The sequence below is a fragment of the Anolis carolinensis genome, chromosome 5, assembly GCF_035594765.1.
Source record: "Anolis carolinensis isolate JA03-04 chromosome 5, rAnoCar3.1.pri, whole genome shotgun sequence".
NCBI classification, from domain to species: Eukaryota; Metazoa; Chordata; class Lepidosauria; order Squamata; family Dactyloidae; genus Anolis; species Anolis carolinensis.
In genome coordinates, this window is record NC_085845.1 from 197,953,046 (window position 1) to 197,968,166 (window position 15,121).

The 15,121-nt window shown below is 39.2% G+C and overlaps 1 protein-coding gene across 2 annotated transcripts in view; it reads left to right on the plus strand.

Annotated features, from left to right (window-relative positions):
- The window catches only part of mkln1 (muskelin 1), a 107,754-nt gene that overhangs the window by 19,895 nt on the left and 72,738 nt on the right, over nucleotides 1–15,121 (plus strand). The window contains exons 2-5 of one of the 2 annotated variants that reach the window (XM_003220747.4): nucleotides 1,416–1,485; nucleotides 3,854–3,996; nucleotides 4,464–4,552; nucleotides 14,836–14,945. In XM_003220747.4, coding sequence (XP_003220795.2) covers nucleotides 1,416–1,485; nucleotides 3,854–3,996; nucleotides 4,464–4,552; nucleotides 14,836–14,945 — 412 coding nt within the window. Of the gene's footprint in view, nucleotides 1–1,415; nucleotides 1,486–3,853; nucleotides 3,997–4,463; nucleotides 4,553–14,835; nucleotides 14,946–15,121 lie in introns of those variants that run through there. The other variant, XM_062983317.1, reaches the window with a different exon arrangement.

Sequence of the window (15,121 nt, forward strand, 5' to 3'; positions counted from 1 at the left end):
ACATTTAAACTACTGATGCCTCAATTAATGTACTTTTATTGGTATCTTGGCTTATACTGGAGTCAATGTTTTCCCAATTTTTTTTGTGGTAAAATTAGGTGCCTCAGCTTATATTTGGGTCGGCTTATACTTGAGTATATACGGTATATCTTTTGAGCTTACTGTGAAGTTGGTCACACTTACATGATTCATATCTTTTTGGAGAAAAGGAAAAAAGTTTCTGAGCATATTTGTTTAAGCAAGTTTTAAGTAGCTTTGTGGTATGATGTGAACAATGAAAGAGAAAAGATTTAAAAACAGAGCTCTATCTATCTCATTTGTGACCTCTTAACAATAAAATCTTATCTGTCTTTCACACATTCAACTGTGTATGTACAGTCTGTTTAGCTTCTTAAATAAAAGAAAGTGCTTGATTAGCTAACTTGAAATGAACAGGTGCAAAGATGACTATAATATGACAGGTCGTCTTTCAACTATAGTTGTTCTTAAGGTTATTCAAAATGTGACAAGACTTCTGAACTGAGAATGCTCAAATGCAAGAAAGAATTGAAATAGCATTTTGTGTAGTGTTTGTTCCAGCTATGCAAAAACTTGCCAGCTGTGTGGTGAGATGGGACTAGACAGCAATTAAAGATTATCACCTTTTTTGAATTAAAATCATATTTAGTGTAGAGTGGAATTGCTGTGCTGTTATTTCTTTTTTATTCACAAGCTGAAAGGATAAGCAGCCGCCATATGCACTGAGAGCCCATAATTTTTAATGAGCTCAAGGTGAAGACAGAAGCTTGTAGGTGGAGCATTTCATCTGTTTCAGCTGTCTATAAGCAGATGCAAGGAAGATACTTTTTTGATGTGTTGTCGAAGGCTTTCTTGGCCGGAATCACAAGGTGGTTGTGTGTTTTTCGGACTGTATGGCCATGTTCCAGAAGCATTCTCTCCTGATGTTTCTCCCACATCTATGGCAGGCATCCTCAGAGGTTGTGAGATATATACCTCACAACTTCTGAGGATGCCTGGCATAGATGTGGGCGAAAAGTCAGGAGAGGATGCTTTTGGAACATGGCTATACAGCCCAGGAAACACACAACAGCCCTTCTTTTTTGATAATGTTTTTTTTGTAGGGAAGAAGGAGATTGTTCCATTTAAAAACGTAAGCAACTATTGGTGAATTTGTCTGAAAAGCCTTGTCTCCCATTTCTACTCATGTTGAAAAAGCTTGCCGTGTATGTGGGAATAGCTGTATAAATGGTAGAAAAAAAGGGATTTGACTTCATCACTGGAAGAACGATTGCATTTTCATTCATTGTTCTGTGCCTTGAGATCATTTCCAACAATTTTTTCTGCATAAGAACTGTGGTTTGTTGAATGGGACACCCGAAACTAAGCAAGTGTTGTGAACTTCTCTGTATTTGTAGGAATATTTTGGTAGACAAGCCCAATGATCAGTCGTCACGGTGGTCCTCTGAAAGCAACTACCCTCCACAGGTAAGTAATTCTTTCTCCTACCTCATTTTGAATATTTTAAGTTTTACCATCACTACCAAAATGGATTTCTTTGAGGTTATACTCTGCTAATCTAGACAAATCCGTTGTATAAAATTTCTTTTTGTATGTATCTTAGGGTTAGGTTGGTGCAGGAATTTATACTTTGAACATTATCAAGTACTATATATGCTCATGTAGAAGTCTACTTCATGTACAAGTCAAGGGCATGTTTTAGGGCCAAAATTATAGATTTCTATGTGACTTGTGGATAAGTTGTGCATCATTCTGTGGAGAGGGGTAAGCACCAGAACATGAAGGCATTTTCCTGCCTTCAAACAAAAATTGATTGAGTTTACCCTCTTTGTAGGTAAGGGAAGGACAGGTGATGGCACAGATGGAGCTTTATGAAGAAAATAGTTCCTTTAAATGCAAGCCAATTATAATGTTCCTTCTTTCTTGGTAATGAAAGGATATGAGTCCTCACCAGTTATTTTAAAATCTACCAGCCGCAGGTGCGGCTGGTGGGGACGAGGGACAGGGCCTTCTCGGTGGTGGTTCCTCGGCTGTGGAACTCCCTCCCCAGCGATATCCGGCAAACCCCATCCCTCCTGGGATTTAGAAGAAAACTAAAAACTTGGCTCTGTGCCCAGGCATTCAGCGAATAAGCTCATTGGCTGATGTAATTGGGTCGCAAATCTGTAATTGTAGCAGTATTGAATAACTGAGGATGGTGCAACATCGCTGCCTTGCAGCGTTTTAATTTTTGTATACTTTTTATCATGTTTTAATTGTCTTGTTTTATAGTATATTTGTTGCTGGCCCTCGTGGCAGAATGTAAGCCGCTCTGAGTCCCCTCGGGGAGAAGGGCGGGGTATAAATACATGTAATAAATAAATAAATAATAAATACAAAGAGTATAAAATGTATATGGAAGCAGTAATTGTAATGTTCATGGTACCTAGGCTGCTGGCAGTGGTCTGGTCTGTTTATTTTTAGCATTAAGTTTGAGCAGAAATGTATCTGAGTGTTTTCTAAAAAGTGCTCTAGCTAAAAATAACCAGCTAGATAATCATAGTCTATGCTTTCTCCATAGGTTTACCAGATGATTTTTAATACTTCTTCTTGGCAAGAATTGCTCTTGTGATACTCAGCAATTTGATAATGATATGTTAGTGTGCCCGGAGGGTATTATGAAATTTTGTAGTATATAGAGCAATAGAAAACTGAAATGAATTTGAGCTTTGCTCTACAAACTGATAATCAGGTGTGTAGATGACAGCATGATAGCCATTGGAAGTCATATTCTGAAAGTGAGAGTAGATAATTATTAACCTTGATACATCCCTTTCTAAGTGGCAGTAGTTTATGTTCACTTGGAGTAAGAAAGATAGTGGCTTGACATGAATAACATTTCCAGATGTGCAATGGGACAAAAGTAGGATATACAGTAGTTGCAAACGGGCAAACATTTGCTAGCTGTTCCTATGTGTTTCCTTTAGGAAAACTCACACATTTTATTCATTTATTACTAGCATTTTCTACTTCTCTTTTGTTGCAATTCAGGGATACATTTCAGGCTGTTAGAAGCATCTTTTGAAATCTTTATCTTGCAACCAAGGCTTTTAAGGAACCCTTAGGGTAGCTCTCGACAAGCAAAATACATGAAAATATTGCATTGCTACAGTCTCACAAATTAGAAAAAAAAAATTACTGTAATTACAGTTCATAGCAGCCAGCGAATTTCAGCATGAAAGGATCTACACAAAAGGCATGCCAAAACATAATATGTAAATAATGTGCAAAAATTGATGTGTCATACTTTCATCAGAGAGCATGGATTGACTAGATTCTGCTCCTTGTTCTGTGTAAACTCCATTTCATGCCAAGGTTTGCAGCCCTGTAGTTTTTTTTTTAAAGGATCTTTCCCTGGTATTTCATATTGGGATGGTTGGCACCAGTACAGAACATAATTTTCATTTATTTATTTATTTATTTATTTCCCTCATTTCTATCCCACGCTTCTCACCCGAAGGGACTCAGGACGGCTCACAATCTGGCAAAAATTCAATGCCAATATACAATACAAGAAGATAAAACATACGCAATTAAAACAATTGAATATTTTAACAAAATACAATAAATACATTTAAAACCATACAGTATAAAATCCTTGAACCATTTGTCCGCAAAACCATGTACATAAACCTTAATCTGGACCGAGTCGAAGCCAACAGAATACTTAACATACTCTACTTAAATAATCCCTAAATTTGCTAGAAGTTTCTTATTAGTGCTGGTTGTTTTGACATTATTGTCTGACAAATGTAAAACCAAAACCAAGACCAACATCCATCTTTTCACTCTCTAGTATCTCATCTTGAAACTTGAAAGACCTGCCATTGTTCAGAGTATAACATTTGGAAAATATGAGAAGACCCATGTCTGTAACTTAAAGAAGTTTAAAGTGTTTGGTGGGATGAATGAAGAAAACATGACAGATCTATTATCTAGGTAAGAAGGATACTTCAGTGTTTCTAGGCATGGGAACATGCCTTTCTTTGCAGGAATAATAGAAATGTGAACATAAAGTTTTGAATACCCAAATAAAGTCCCATTATATACAGTGGCATAGTAAAATTGTGTCTCTTTTATAAAATGGCAAAATCAAGATTTGTTTATTGGAATTTTGTGTGGAATATTTTCAGACTATGAAAGACAGAATCCATGGATGCAGAATCTGTGGATATGATCAGCTGAATTTAATTCATAATTCAATATGAGATGAGCTTCAAAACTGATTCCCAACATATTTTCAAGATGAGGAAAATTGTTTCCTGATACATTTCCCTGCACTATAAATGTTCTCTGTTTGGAGGAGGGGCATATTTATATTATAGCAGTCAATATAAAATGTCATCTGCTGGTTATCACTAAAATCCTTGGCAAGATTTAATAACCTTGTGTTTTTCTCTTTGCAGTGGCTTAAAGAATGACTATAACAAAGAAACCTTTACCTTAAAGCATAAAATTGATGAGCAGATGTTTCCGTGTCGATTTATTAAGATAGGTAAATATATCCCCTCTTGGTTTTTATTTTATCAGTCCTCACTTGCCTCTATTCATGCTTTTTATTAGTCCTTTTTATTTCACAATCTCTTCAGGCTGATTATCCAGCCAGTTTCAGAGCTTTGAAACTATAATGCATATTGCATACTGCATTATAGTGCTCTTAATGAAACCTTGGAGGAATCTAGAGTGTGTGGTATCTGTTTTGTCTAGAGCAAACTTTCCTGGCATTGCAGGGTCTGTTTTGTTTCCCCTCCCCTTAGTCTTGAAAGCACTGTTGGATTCTTAGTACTTCAAAATGCAGTGTAGGTTGATCTTGGCTCTGAGTGACCTCAGCCAGACCTGGGCTTTAATGTTAGCTTGGACTTGTCTTTGGAAGTAGCAGTAACTGGAAACTTTGAGTAGACATTTGACTACAATTTGTCCTGGTATATGCGAGACATCCGAAGCCGTTGCCTCTTCTTTTGGGATAGCATTGTTGCGTCATTCCCTTTATATTCTCTTACATTCAGGCCTGGATTGCTCTTCATTCTCATAGAGATTATGGTGGGCCAAAAGGAAGGAATTGGGTTCAGATGTGAGAATGTGTGCCTATGATTCCTCAAATCACCTGTTGACTTGTGGTTACCCTGTGCATTTCATAGGGTTTTCTTTGGCAAGAAATATTAAAAAGTTATTTTAGTGGTTCCGTCCTCTGAAATATAACCTCCAATACCTATTATTTGTGAGTGATCTCCCATCCAAGTACTAGATCTTGGATGGGACTAACACGGCTTTGCTTTCAAGGTCAGGCAGGATCTGCTGCCTTTAGAGTATTTAAGTGGGCTCAGATGTGAGCAAACTATAGTCCCTTTAGCTCTTCCAAGTTAAAAACCAGATTTGTGAACTTTGCTTGGGTTATTTTCAGTGAAGTAGTCATGTGTATGAAGCATTTGGAGGAAAAGTGCTAGTCCTAAATAGTTTTCCATATGATGTAAATTATTTTGGCTTTGTGAGGCCTCACTTTAGTGTAAAATAATGTGATGGACACAGAGTCACAGATTTCTGACCTCCTTGCTTGATACTGGCTGGCTGGGTAATAGAAATTATTTCAAATGAGTATCTGTCTTGGAACCTTTGTGATGCTGTGCCAGACATCACTCTCTGGATTAAGGGAATTGGATTTGTTTTCATAATGCCAAGGATATCTCATTTGCTTTGTATTAGAATCGTTGGGTGGGCCTGCCTGTTACATATTACGAACTGGCAAATTTCCCCCTACCTGAGCCATGTTCCAATTATATCTGCTTTAGGTTAAAAGTATTTGCAACACAGATGAATGAGCATGCCAGAAAATGTTCTGTTGTGTAAATGCTATTATTTTCTTAGGTATTTTGCTCTTTGATAGAAATTTACCGCTTCTTTCATACCTTGATTTTACCTACATGGAATTAGATTTTAGAGAGAAACAATAGTTTTTAGAGGGTAATTTCTCTCTCTAGCTACAATGGTAATGTTTCTTTCCTCCTTCAACTAATATGAAGCACATAATTTGCTTTTGAGTCATTGATTACTAAGGTTGTCATTATGATGTCCAAATATACAAGGTGCTTGACACAGTATGACTTTTAGTATCACTGTGCCATAAAATCCTCCACATGCTTGTCAGTTATCATAACAAAATGCTGTCTTCCATGTTCAGAGATAGCACCTGAATATCAGATGTTGAGGGTAAATAGTTGCTTGGGAGATGGGGACTGCAACTTCTGTTGACCTGATCCCAGCTTTGCAGAAGCGTTTGCCTTGCTGCTGTTGAAACTGAAGTGTTAGACATGGATTAATTTTCTTGCCTGTTATGTCAGTGTTGCTCTTGCTGGAAGTGAAGAAGCACCAACACTTTGTATATAGAGCAATTGGGGACAGGGGGAACCCTAAGGTGCATGTCTGCTGTTTTGTTTTTACCTCTGCTTCTAAAATCTATGTAACTCAAGATGTTTTCTTTCCTGCCTGCATGTAGCGGTAACTTACCCCTCCCTCCCAAAAGTCTTTAGAGCTGTATCTGAGAAGGGAGCATCATGGCGTCTCCCTCTGCCGTATTGTGCCTTACACACAGACATGAGAGTCAGCATTAGGGATTCTTCTACCAAGTTAGATAATTTTATTTTGTCTATCTACTCTCTTATCTGAGATGCATTACCTGCAACAATAAAAATAAGTTCTCATCTTTTTAGCCTTACCAGAGCACCCTGAGTAATTTCTCTCCTGCTTCCTACCATAAGTTCATATATAGCATTGGCTCTTCTGCATTGTGCTCTGCTACAGATACCAAATCTTTCCTGCAGCTCTTAAGATGAACCTAGAATTTGATGTATGGGTAGAGAGTTAGCAGAGGCCTTCAGAAGAAAAAGAAGTTCTAAAATATTGATGGAAGTGATGATTTGACAGAGTTCTGTCAATTCAAGATATAGGGAAAGATTTTACCAAGTATGAAAATACCCACTTGAGTTTCTATGGCTCTGAAAACGTTCCAAGCCTGTGACATTCTCAGCACAGCCTGTGAGCTCTCTACGTGTGGTGTGTGGGCTGCAGTGAGAACATGGCTCGTAAGCTGTCATTCCTTCTGTGTTCTTCTGCTTCAGTGCTCTCAGGTCTCAAGTATTAAGATGATGGAAATGTCTTTTTTTCACTAGGCTACTTTACCATAAGCAAATTTCTTTTGAGCAAGTGACCAGAGCAGAGTCATTTTTAATGTCTAAACAAAAATGATCTGTGCAACTCATGAGTTTACTTTTAATTTCAAGGCCAGTTGGCCCAGTAGGAGGGATTGCTCCATTTGCATTTTGTTTTTCAGCTTGGTGAATTGATTTTACTGCAGAGTCGCATTTCTTGAGTTACTTTTATTCAGGGATGGGCAAAGTATGGCCAGCATGTGAGACCTCACCATCCAGCATCTTTTTCTTTCTTCCCCTCGGGATGTATAGGCCTTTTTCCCCCAAGTAGGATGTGCCCACAGGTGCTTTCTGCTTTTGAAAAAAAAAGGTCTAAATCGACTAAAATTAGTCAAAGGAAGTCTAAAATGGGGAGAAATTGACATTTGTGTCCCCTTGAAGCTTTTGGGTATTCTGAAGTCCTTTTTTGTTTTAAAATTTGCTTTTCCGAGGATTTTTGGTTGTGTGGATGAGGACCCTAAGAATTGGCAGAGTCCTGCAGTGGTTATGTGCTTCTCTAACATATGTTTACCACTACTGCTTTAGTTGCAAGGAAATGTGAAGCACTTGTGGTTCTTATCCCTATCTCTTAGACTGAGGCATGGAGGTTTCTTGTCATTTGTCATCTAAGTCTGGATTTTGTCTGGGGTAGCATTAGCAACTTATGGTCACAAGAGTTCCCAACTCATGTTGGGTCAAGCCAACATCAACACTTAAACATTTTTAAGTCTAGGAATTTCAGGATATTTACATGGGGAATGAGTAGGTCCTTTCAGTACTTTTCTAGACTTTTATAGTGTAAGCATGCATAGACATAGTGGGCTGTACAAGGGTAAAACATAATCATCATCACTACTCTTAAGAATTCCAGATCCTTTGTAACCTTGGAAGCTTAGCAGAGTCAGTCATAGTTAATACTTGGATGGTAAACCTCAAATGAATACCAGTTGCTGCAGCCCTATTTCAGAGGAAGGAACTGACAAAACCACTTCTGAATATTCCATACCTTAAAAAACCCTATGCAATTCATAAGGTTATCATAAATTGACAGGTAACGTGACGGAACATACAAATATTCACATACTGTATTTTCCCCTGAGGGAGAAACACAGACAGCAATGTCTAGGCTCTTAGCTTCCTTGTGTTACATTAGTTTGCATGTAAGCCATCATTGGGACCTCCGGTGGCTCAGTGTGTTAAAGCGCTGAGCTGCTGGACTTGTGGAACAAAAGGTCGCAGGTTCGAATCCAGGGAGCGGAATGAGTGCCTGCTGTTAGCCCCAGCTCCTGCCAACCCAGCAGTTAGAAAACATGCCAATGTGAGTAGATCACTAGGTCTACCTTCTGGCGGGAGGGTAACGGCGCTCCATGCAGTCATGCCGGCCACATGATCTTGGAGGTGTCTATGGACAACGCAGGCTCTTTAGCTTAGAAATGGAGATGAGCACCAACCCCCAGAGTCAGACATGACTGGACTTAACATCAGGGGAAACCTTTACCTCATTTCATCTTGTCATGCCACGAGCAGGCAAAACATTACCTGCTGCCCTGTCTCTTTAAGATTCTAAAGGGGCGGAGCTTAGCCTTGGCTCCTGCCAGCCTGAAATGGCAGTTATTTTTTGTCAGTTAGAATTTGTCAGTTGGTGAGGCACTGGAAGGAAGTGTAGGAAGTAAAAGGATCACAGAAATTCACGTCACGTTGGAACTGCATTCAAATTAGATTAAAAAGCCATAGACTACACCAATAGAGAAAGCCATGTCAACATTGCATTGAAGTCATCTCAAAGATACAAAGAATCCAATCATTCCAAGACTTTATACTCTGTGGCAATATCTATCCAGAACTGCATAGACTCAAAGATTTCTTTCCTCACAAGAGAATTCATAGTGGCAACAAGAGGAAAAGAGATCAATTTTGTCTATTAATAAAATATTTGTTTCACCAACTACAGTCTCCAATCTGTCCTTCGTGCAATGGGTCCTTCCAGTTCATTTAGTTAAGCATGGAGGCAGAACAGGCGCTCCATGCAGTCATGCCGGTGTCAGGACCCAGGCTGCAGAGCACCAATAACCTTACACAGAGGCCAGAATCTATCTAATATCTTTATTAAAGAAATATATAAAGTCAATAAAAACAAGTGAAGAATATAGTTCAGAAGCAGACCTTTCAGATGAGGTTAAATATAGTCCAGAAATGTATTGTCCAATATAAGATATTAGAGTTCAAAATTTTAATCCACTTGACCGAAACACACACTTTGCCAAGCAATAGTGTGGGGAAATGACAGAGTCTTTAAAGTCCAATGTAGCTTGACAACAAGGCTGGAAAACAAACTTGATTCTTGGCTAGATCAAAGACTTGAAACGAGGCAAACATGAAGCATGAAACAAGGTCCGTGGCAAAACGTGAAACAAGGCAGGCTTGAAACTTGATCCGGGAAGCAAGGAACTGGGGTTACGAAGTCCACACACGATCTCTCTCCTCAAGCTGATCAATTGACTCCGCAAAGTTCCCCTTGCGACAAACACCTATATTGGGTCTCGTTTTCCCGCCAACAGAACACTTTCCCTAGAGAACGAGAAGCGAAACCCAACTCTGTCCAGATGCATGACTCCTTAGAATTTCCCAAGGGAAGCAGACCTAATCAGCTAGTTGTTTGGCAGCGATTCTCAGGCTCCGGCGATTAGCCTCTCTGGCTCCTCTATCTCTATTATAATTGTCCCTCCGGGAAAACGGGGGGGGGAGTTCTGCCCAAGGCCTGTTTGGCTGAATTCTTGAGGGCAAACATCCTCCAGGTGGAGAGGCTCCGGCTCTGGCTGAACCGGCGAAAATCCCATGTTTTCCTCTTTGTCTGCCACAATATTACTAGGAACAGGACTACAAGGCCCATGAGTCATCACAGCCGGCCACATGATCTTGGAGGTGTCTATGGACAACGCAGGCTCTTTAGCTTAGAAATGGAGATGAGCACCAACCCCCAGAGTCAGACATGACTGGACTTAACATCAGGGGAAACCTTTACCTCATTTCATCATTTCATCAGATTCTTTGGCCATCACGTTGTTATACCTTCATAGTGACTGCCATGAAGATTTACTTTGATCTCTTTGCCTCTTTAACAGGCTTGGTAATAATTAAGACATGTAATAACATCATCCTTTTAAACCATTTAACATAACCCCTTATCCATCATAAGCATCATTGCCATCATGTTACTTTGTAATTTCATAGTTTCCCAGAGTATGTTAAAATATTATACAGACATTTTCTAAAGGGTTTTGTTTGCATGGAATCATGCTCCTTGTATATTCATAATTCTCTTAATGATATAACTTAGTCCATTATACATGACAAAATATAGTCATCAATATGAGGAATTTACAGAGCTTTAAGATACATCTGTGAAACCCTTGCATTTAAGAGTTAATTTTTGAGCATTGTTAATTCTTAACTGCACTAAAAATGTTACATTCCTACACATTGTTTTCAACTTATAGTGATCCAAAGGTCATGCAATTTTCTTGGCAAGATTTCCTCAGATGGGGTTTTGTCTTTGCCTTACCCTGAGCCATTGAGAGTGTCATTCGCCTAGGGTCACTAAATGAGGTTTTTTTTTTTTTGGCTGAGCAGGAATTTGAACCCTGGTCTCCAGAGTCATCGTAACATCCAAACAATACTTAATCTAGCGTAGATTTGTATTTTACCAGCACCAATATACATCAGCATGTTAGTGTGGTATGTTATGCTCCTTTAGGCAAGTTGGAACTTTGTCTTATTCCAAGGAGGCATTGACCACCACCTTCACCCACTCTGCCAGTCCCCCATCTGGCCTGAAGTAGATGTGTTCCTGGGCTTTACTTTGATGGAAAATTTGGTACCAGAAGCAGAAATAACATAGAAAGAATAGGAATGGTTTCCTATGCCACAAAACAGAGGAGCAATTCTACAAATTTTAGCAAATTTTATATTCAAAACCTACAATATGTGCAGATAAAAAGAAACAAACCAGCCATGCATACCTTGTATAATCTATACACATAACAAAAGTGAAAATCTGTTATGTTTGTATGTGGCATGGGTGTCCACTCACACAGACCACCTCCGGCCTCCACAAACAGGCTATAGTTCCTAGTGCTGAGAAGCCACCAAGTCACTCCCTCCCAGGACATTGCAGGTTACAGTGAGCACGTCCCAGTGTTCCTTTCTCTCTTCATTTGCATGACCCCGCCCACTGCCTCTCCCTTAACCCTTTCCTATCCTTTTCTATGGCACACAGCAAACAGAGAAATTGATCAGCAACTGAACATAATGGAGAGGTTCATTGGGGAGAAATCAACATGATTTATAGGAGTTGTAGGGACTGGGATGTATAGTTCCCCTGCAATCTAAGAACCACACCAACAATGGACCTGGAACTAACTTGGCACACAGACCCAAGCTGGCCAACTTTGGGGACGATTGACCTTGACATCCAGGAGTTATAGTTCTCCTGTATTCAGAGAACACTGAACCCAGTCAGTGATGGATCTGGACCATACTTGACACACAGACCCACCATGGGCAACTGTGAATACTGGCAGGCTTTGCAGGTGTTTGACCTTGGCATCAGAGAGTTATAATTCACTCACATTCAGGGAATACTGAATCCAGCAGATAATGGATCCCCACCAAACTTGCCACACAGATTCAACATGGCCAACTATGAATCCTGGCAGGTGTTTCAGGAAGATTACCCTGGGAACCTGGGAGTTGTAGTTCACCCTTATCCAGAGAGCACTGAATCCAGCCGACAATGGATCTGGACCAAACTTGCCACACAGACCCAACATAACCAACTCTGAACACTGGGAGAGTTTTGGGAGGGTTGACACAAGTTTTTTGGGAATAGCAGTTCACCCACATCCTTATGCACTTTCTAATGGGAGCATTCATAAAAAACAAAAGCAAAGACTGAGGCTTTTTTTTCTAAGACATAATGTAATCTATGACCAAATCGATATTATCTAACATCCAAAAACAAAGGAAGCCCTTTTCAAATAACTGGGTACCCAAGCTAGTTATATATAAAATGCATCTAAAGATGAATGTTTTTTTCAACCAACCTTCACTTTCATTTTGTATTTATTTTGTTGGTGAACATTTTATAGTTTTTTTAAAAAATAAACGCAGGCGTTAATTGGTGAGACAAGCTTATCCACTCCCCCCATTACTTCTGCTGCTCATGCATGCTCAGTAAGAGTTTGTGGAAGCAGCTGCTGTTTACTTTGCTTTTTGTGGGTAGGGATGCACAGTTACAGTAACTTCATCTTTTATGGCATCCTGCATTTCACCAGCTCAAGCTGATCTCCCTTTTTCCACCAAATAAGCCTGAGAAGATAGTGAGACAGAAAGTCCTCTACAGACCAGCTTAGAGTTCTAATGGACTATCACTTATTTTATACTGTCATTGAACTCAGATTTCTGGATGTGTGGCTTTACATGTAGTTTCTATCTTGTCTGCTGATGAAGCTCTTTATTTCTGGAATGCAGCTTCTGGGCATCTTGATAAATTGTTGGGTGTAGCACTAGTTTGCCCACATAGTGGAGTGTTACATAAACTGGGAGATACTCTCTAGGATATCACCATCTGCGCACTGCATGAAAAATGCAACAGTGGTAGGTAAGCTCTCTTTCAGGGAATTCTGACCACCATACTGGTCTTACAAATAAACTTGGGAGAAACCCCTAAGGTCACTCAAAGGCACTTGGAGAATTTACTACTCAAGCTATTTTAACAACATTGTTCATTACTAATTTAGATAATGTCTTTACACATGTTGCTTAACTTCATTTAGATCTTCCATTTTTGGGAGACAGTAGAATTGGGAGCTTTGACTGGTTGAGCAGGGCCAGTGGCCCTGTCTTTAGGTGTAACAGCAATACTTTGTTCAAAATTATTGGGAGCTTGATATCAGCAGGATAATTGCTCCTTGCAGGATTGTGGCTCCATGCCTTCCGACCAAATTGAGTGATAAACTGCCTTGACATCTTTTACACATTGAGACACCAGTCCAGATTTATGATGAGACTCCAAGAGTAGCTCTGTTCTGTAAGTAATGTATACATTGTAAATGTTGTTGGCATAAACTAAGTTTTAGTTGTATATCAATCACTCATGCATTTGTCATGGGAGTTCTTTCTTGCTAAGAGGGCAGGGTGTTATGTCACACGCTTTTGAAATAAAAGTAGAATTGGGTTTTAAAGAGCAATCGGAAGTCTATATTTTTCTCAGCCTTTCTTCAAGGAGCTAGAGGTGTTGTGAATAGGTTTTCCCTTTATAACTGTTTTGAAAGCAATTAGGATGAGACTGTGACTAGCCCAAAGATAAGACATTTCTAAAGCTCATAGTTTTATGTTTCCTGTAAAATTACAAAGCATAGCTTAGGGGCCCTTCTACACTGCCATATAATCCAGAATATCAAGATAAATAATCCACAACTGCTTTGAACTGGTTTATCTGAGTCTACCCTGCCAGATAATCCAATTTAAAGTAGATAAGCTCAGTTTTATACATCTGTGTAGAAAGGGGCCTGAGGCCCTTCCACACAGCTGTATAAAATCCACATTGAACTGGATCATATGGCAGTGTGGACTCAGATAACCCAGTTCAAAGCAGATATTTTGGGTTGATATTCTGGGTTACATGACTGTGTGGAAGGGCCCTTAGTTATTGCAATGTGTGTATAATATAATAATACCATGAATATAGGTAAGTATTTGCCATGCACTACAAACATCACTTCCCTTCTTTTTATGCTATATCAGCGTGTCTTAGTGTTAGATTTATGGACTCTGGAGAAACCATTGCAGGTACTTCATTTTGCAGTACTGTTGTGGCATGTAAGGAGATCAAATATACAAAAGGAAGGATGGGATTGTAGTTGGCATTTTAATGGTGCTGTGAGTATAGCTTCAATCTGGGGCTACATTAGACAGGTGCTATATTAATATGTGGGAAGGGATCATGCACTTCTAATTTTCAAGTGAACCTTTAGTGTGGGTTAGGATTGGCTTTACTAATGCATCGAGTCATAATTAATATATTTCTAGGTTGATGGCAATCAATATTGTTAAGTACACTATTAAATTCTGATTTGGAGGAAATTTTGCAAGCCTGTCTTGAAGGCTGTTTTTCTGATTGTCTGTTCCAGCATACAAATTTTGACAATTAGATATACAGATTGCAAGCCGATAAAAAGCAGAGTGGCTAAACACTTTAACTGCTGACTCTATCCAAAGATCTTCAGAGATGAGTTGTTTACCTTGTCCTGTTTTTAATTAGTCAGCATATTATTCTCATTCCTCTACTTCAGATGAACTCTAGTTATTGATATTTTGGGGAATAACGTGAGTTCCTCATTTCCACAATGGTACAGTGGAATGGAACTGGGTTAGATAAAGACACATGCATCCTACCGTCCTGTTACACACATGCTGATTGAGTACAACTGTTTTGTCTTGCTTTCTTGAATGGCCTGTGAGGAGTGGCAACAAATAACCAAAGCTTGAGTCTTGTGTTTAGTAAAATCTCCTCTCTGTTTTTCTTTCCCTTTTCTAGTTCCATTGCTGTCTTGGGGCCCCAGTTTCAATTTTAGCATCTGGTATGTTGAACTCAGTGGCATTGATGATCCAGACGTAGTGCAGCCCTGCCTCAATTGGTACAGCAAGGTAGGATTATATATGAAAAGGCTACAGAATTTATGGGAATGTGTGGGAGAGGAAGAAAGAACATTTGCTTTAAAGGGCCTGATGGAATTTTGCTCAGCAGATAAGTTTCACAGCCGACTCTGTCAGTCAACTACTGAACAACATCTTCAGCAATCTCTTTTTAAAAATATACTTTT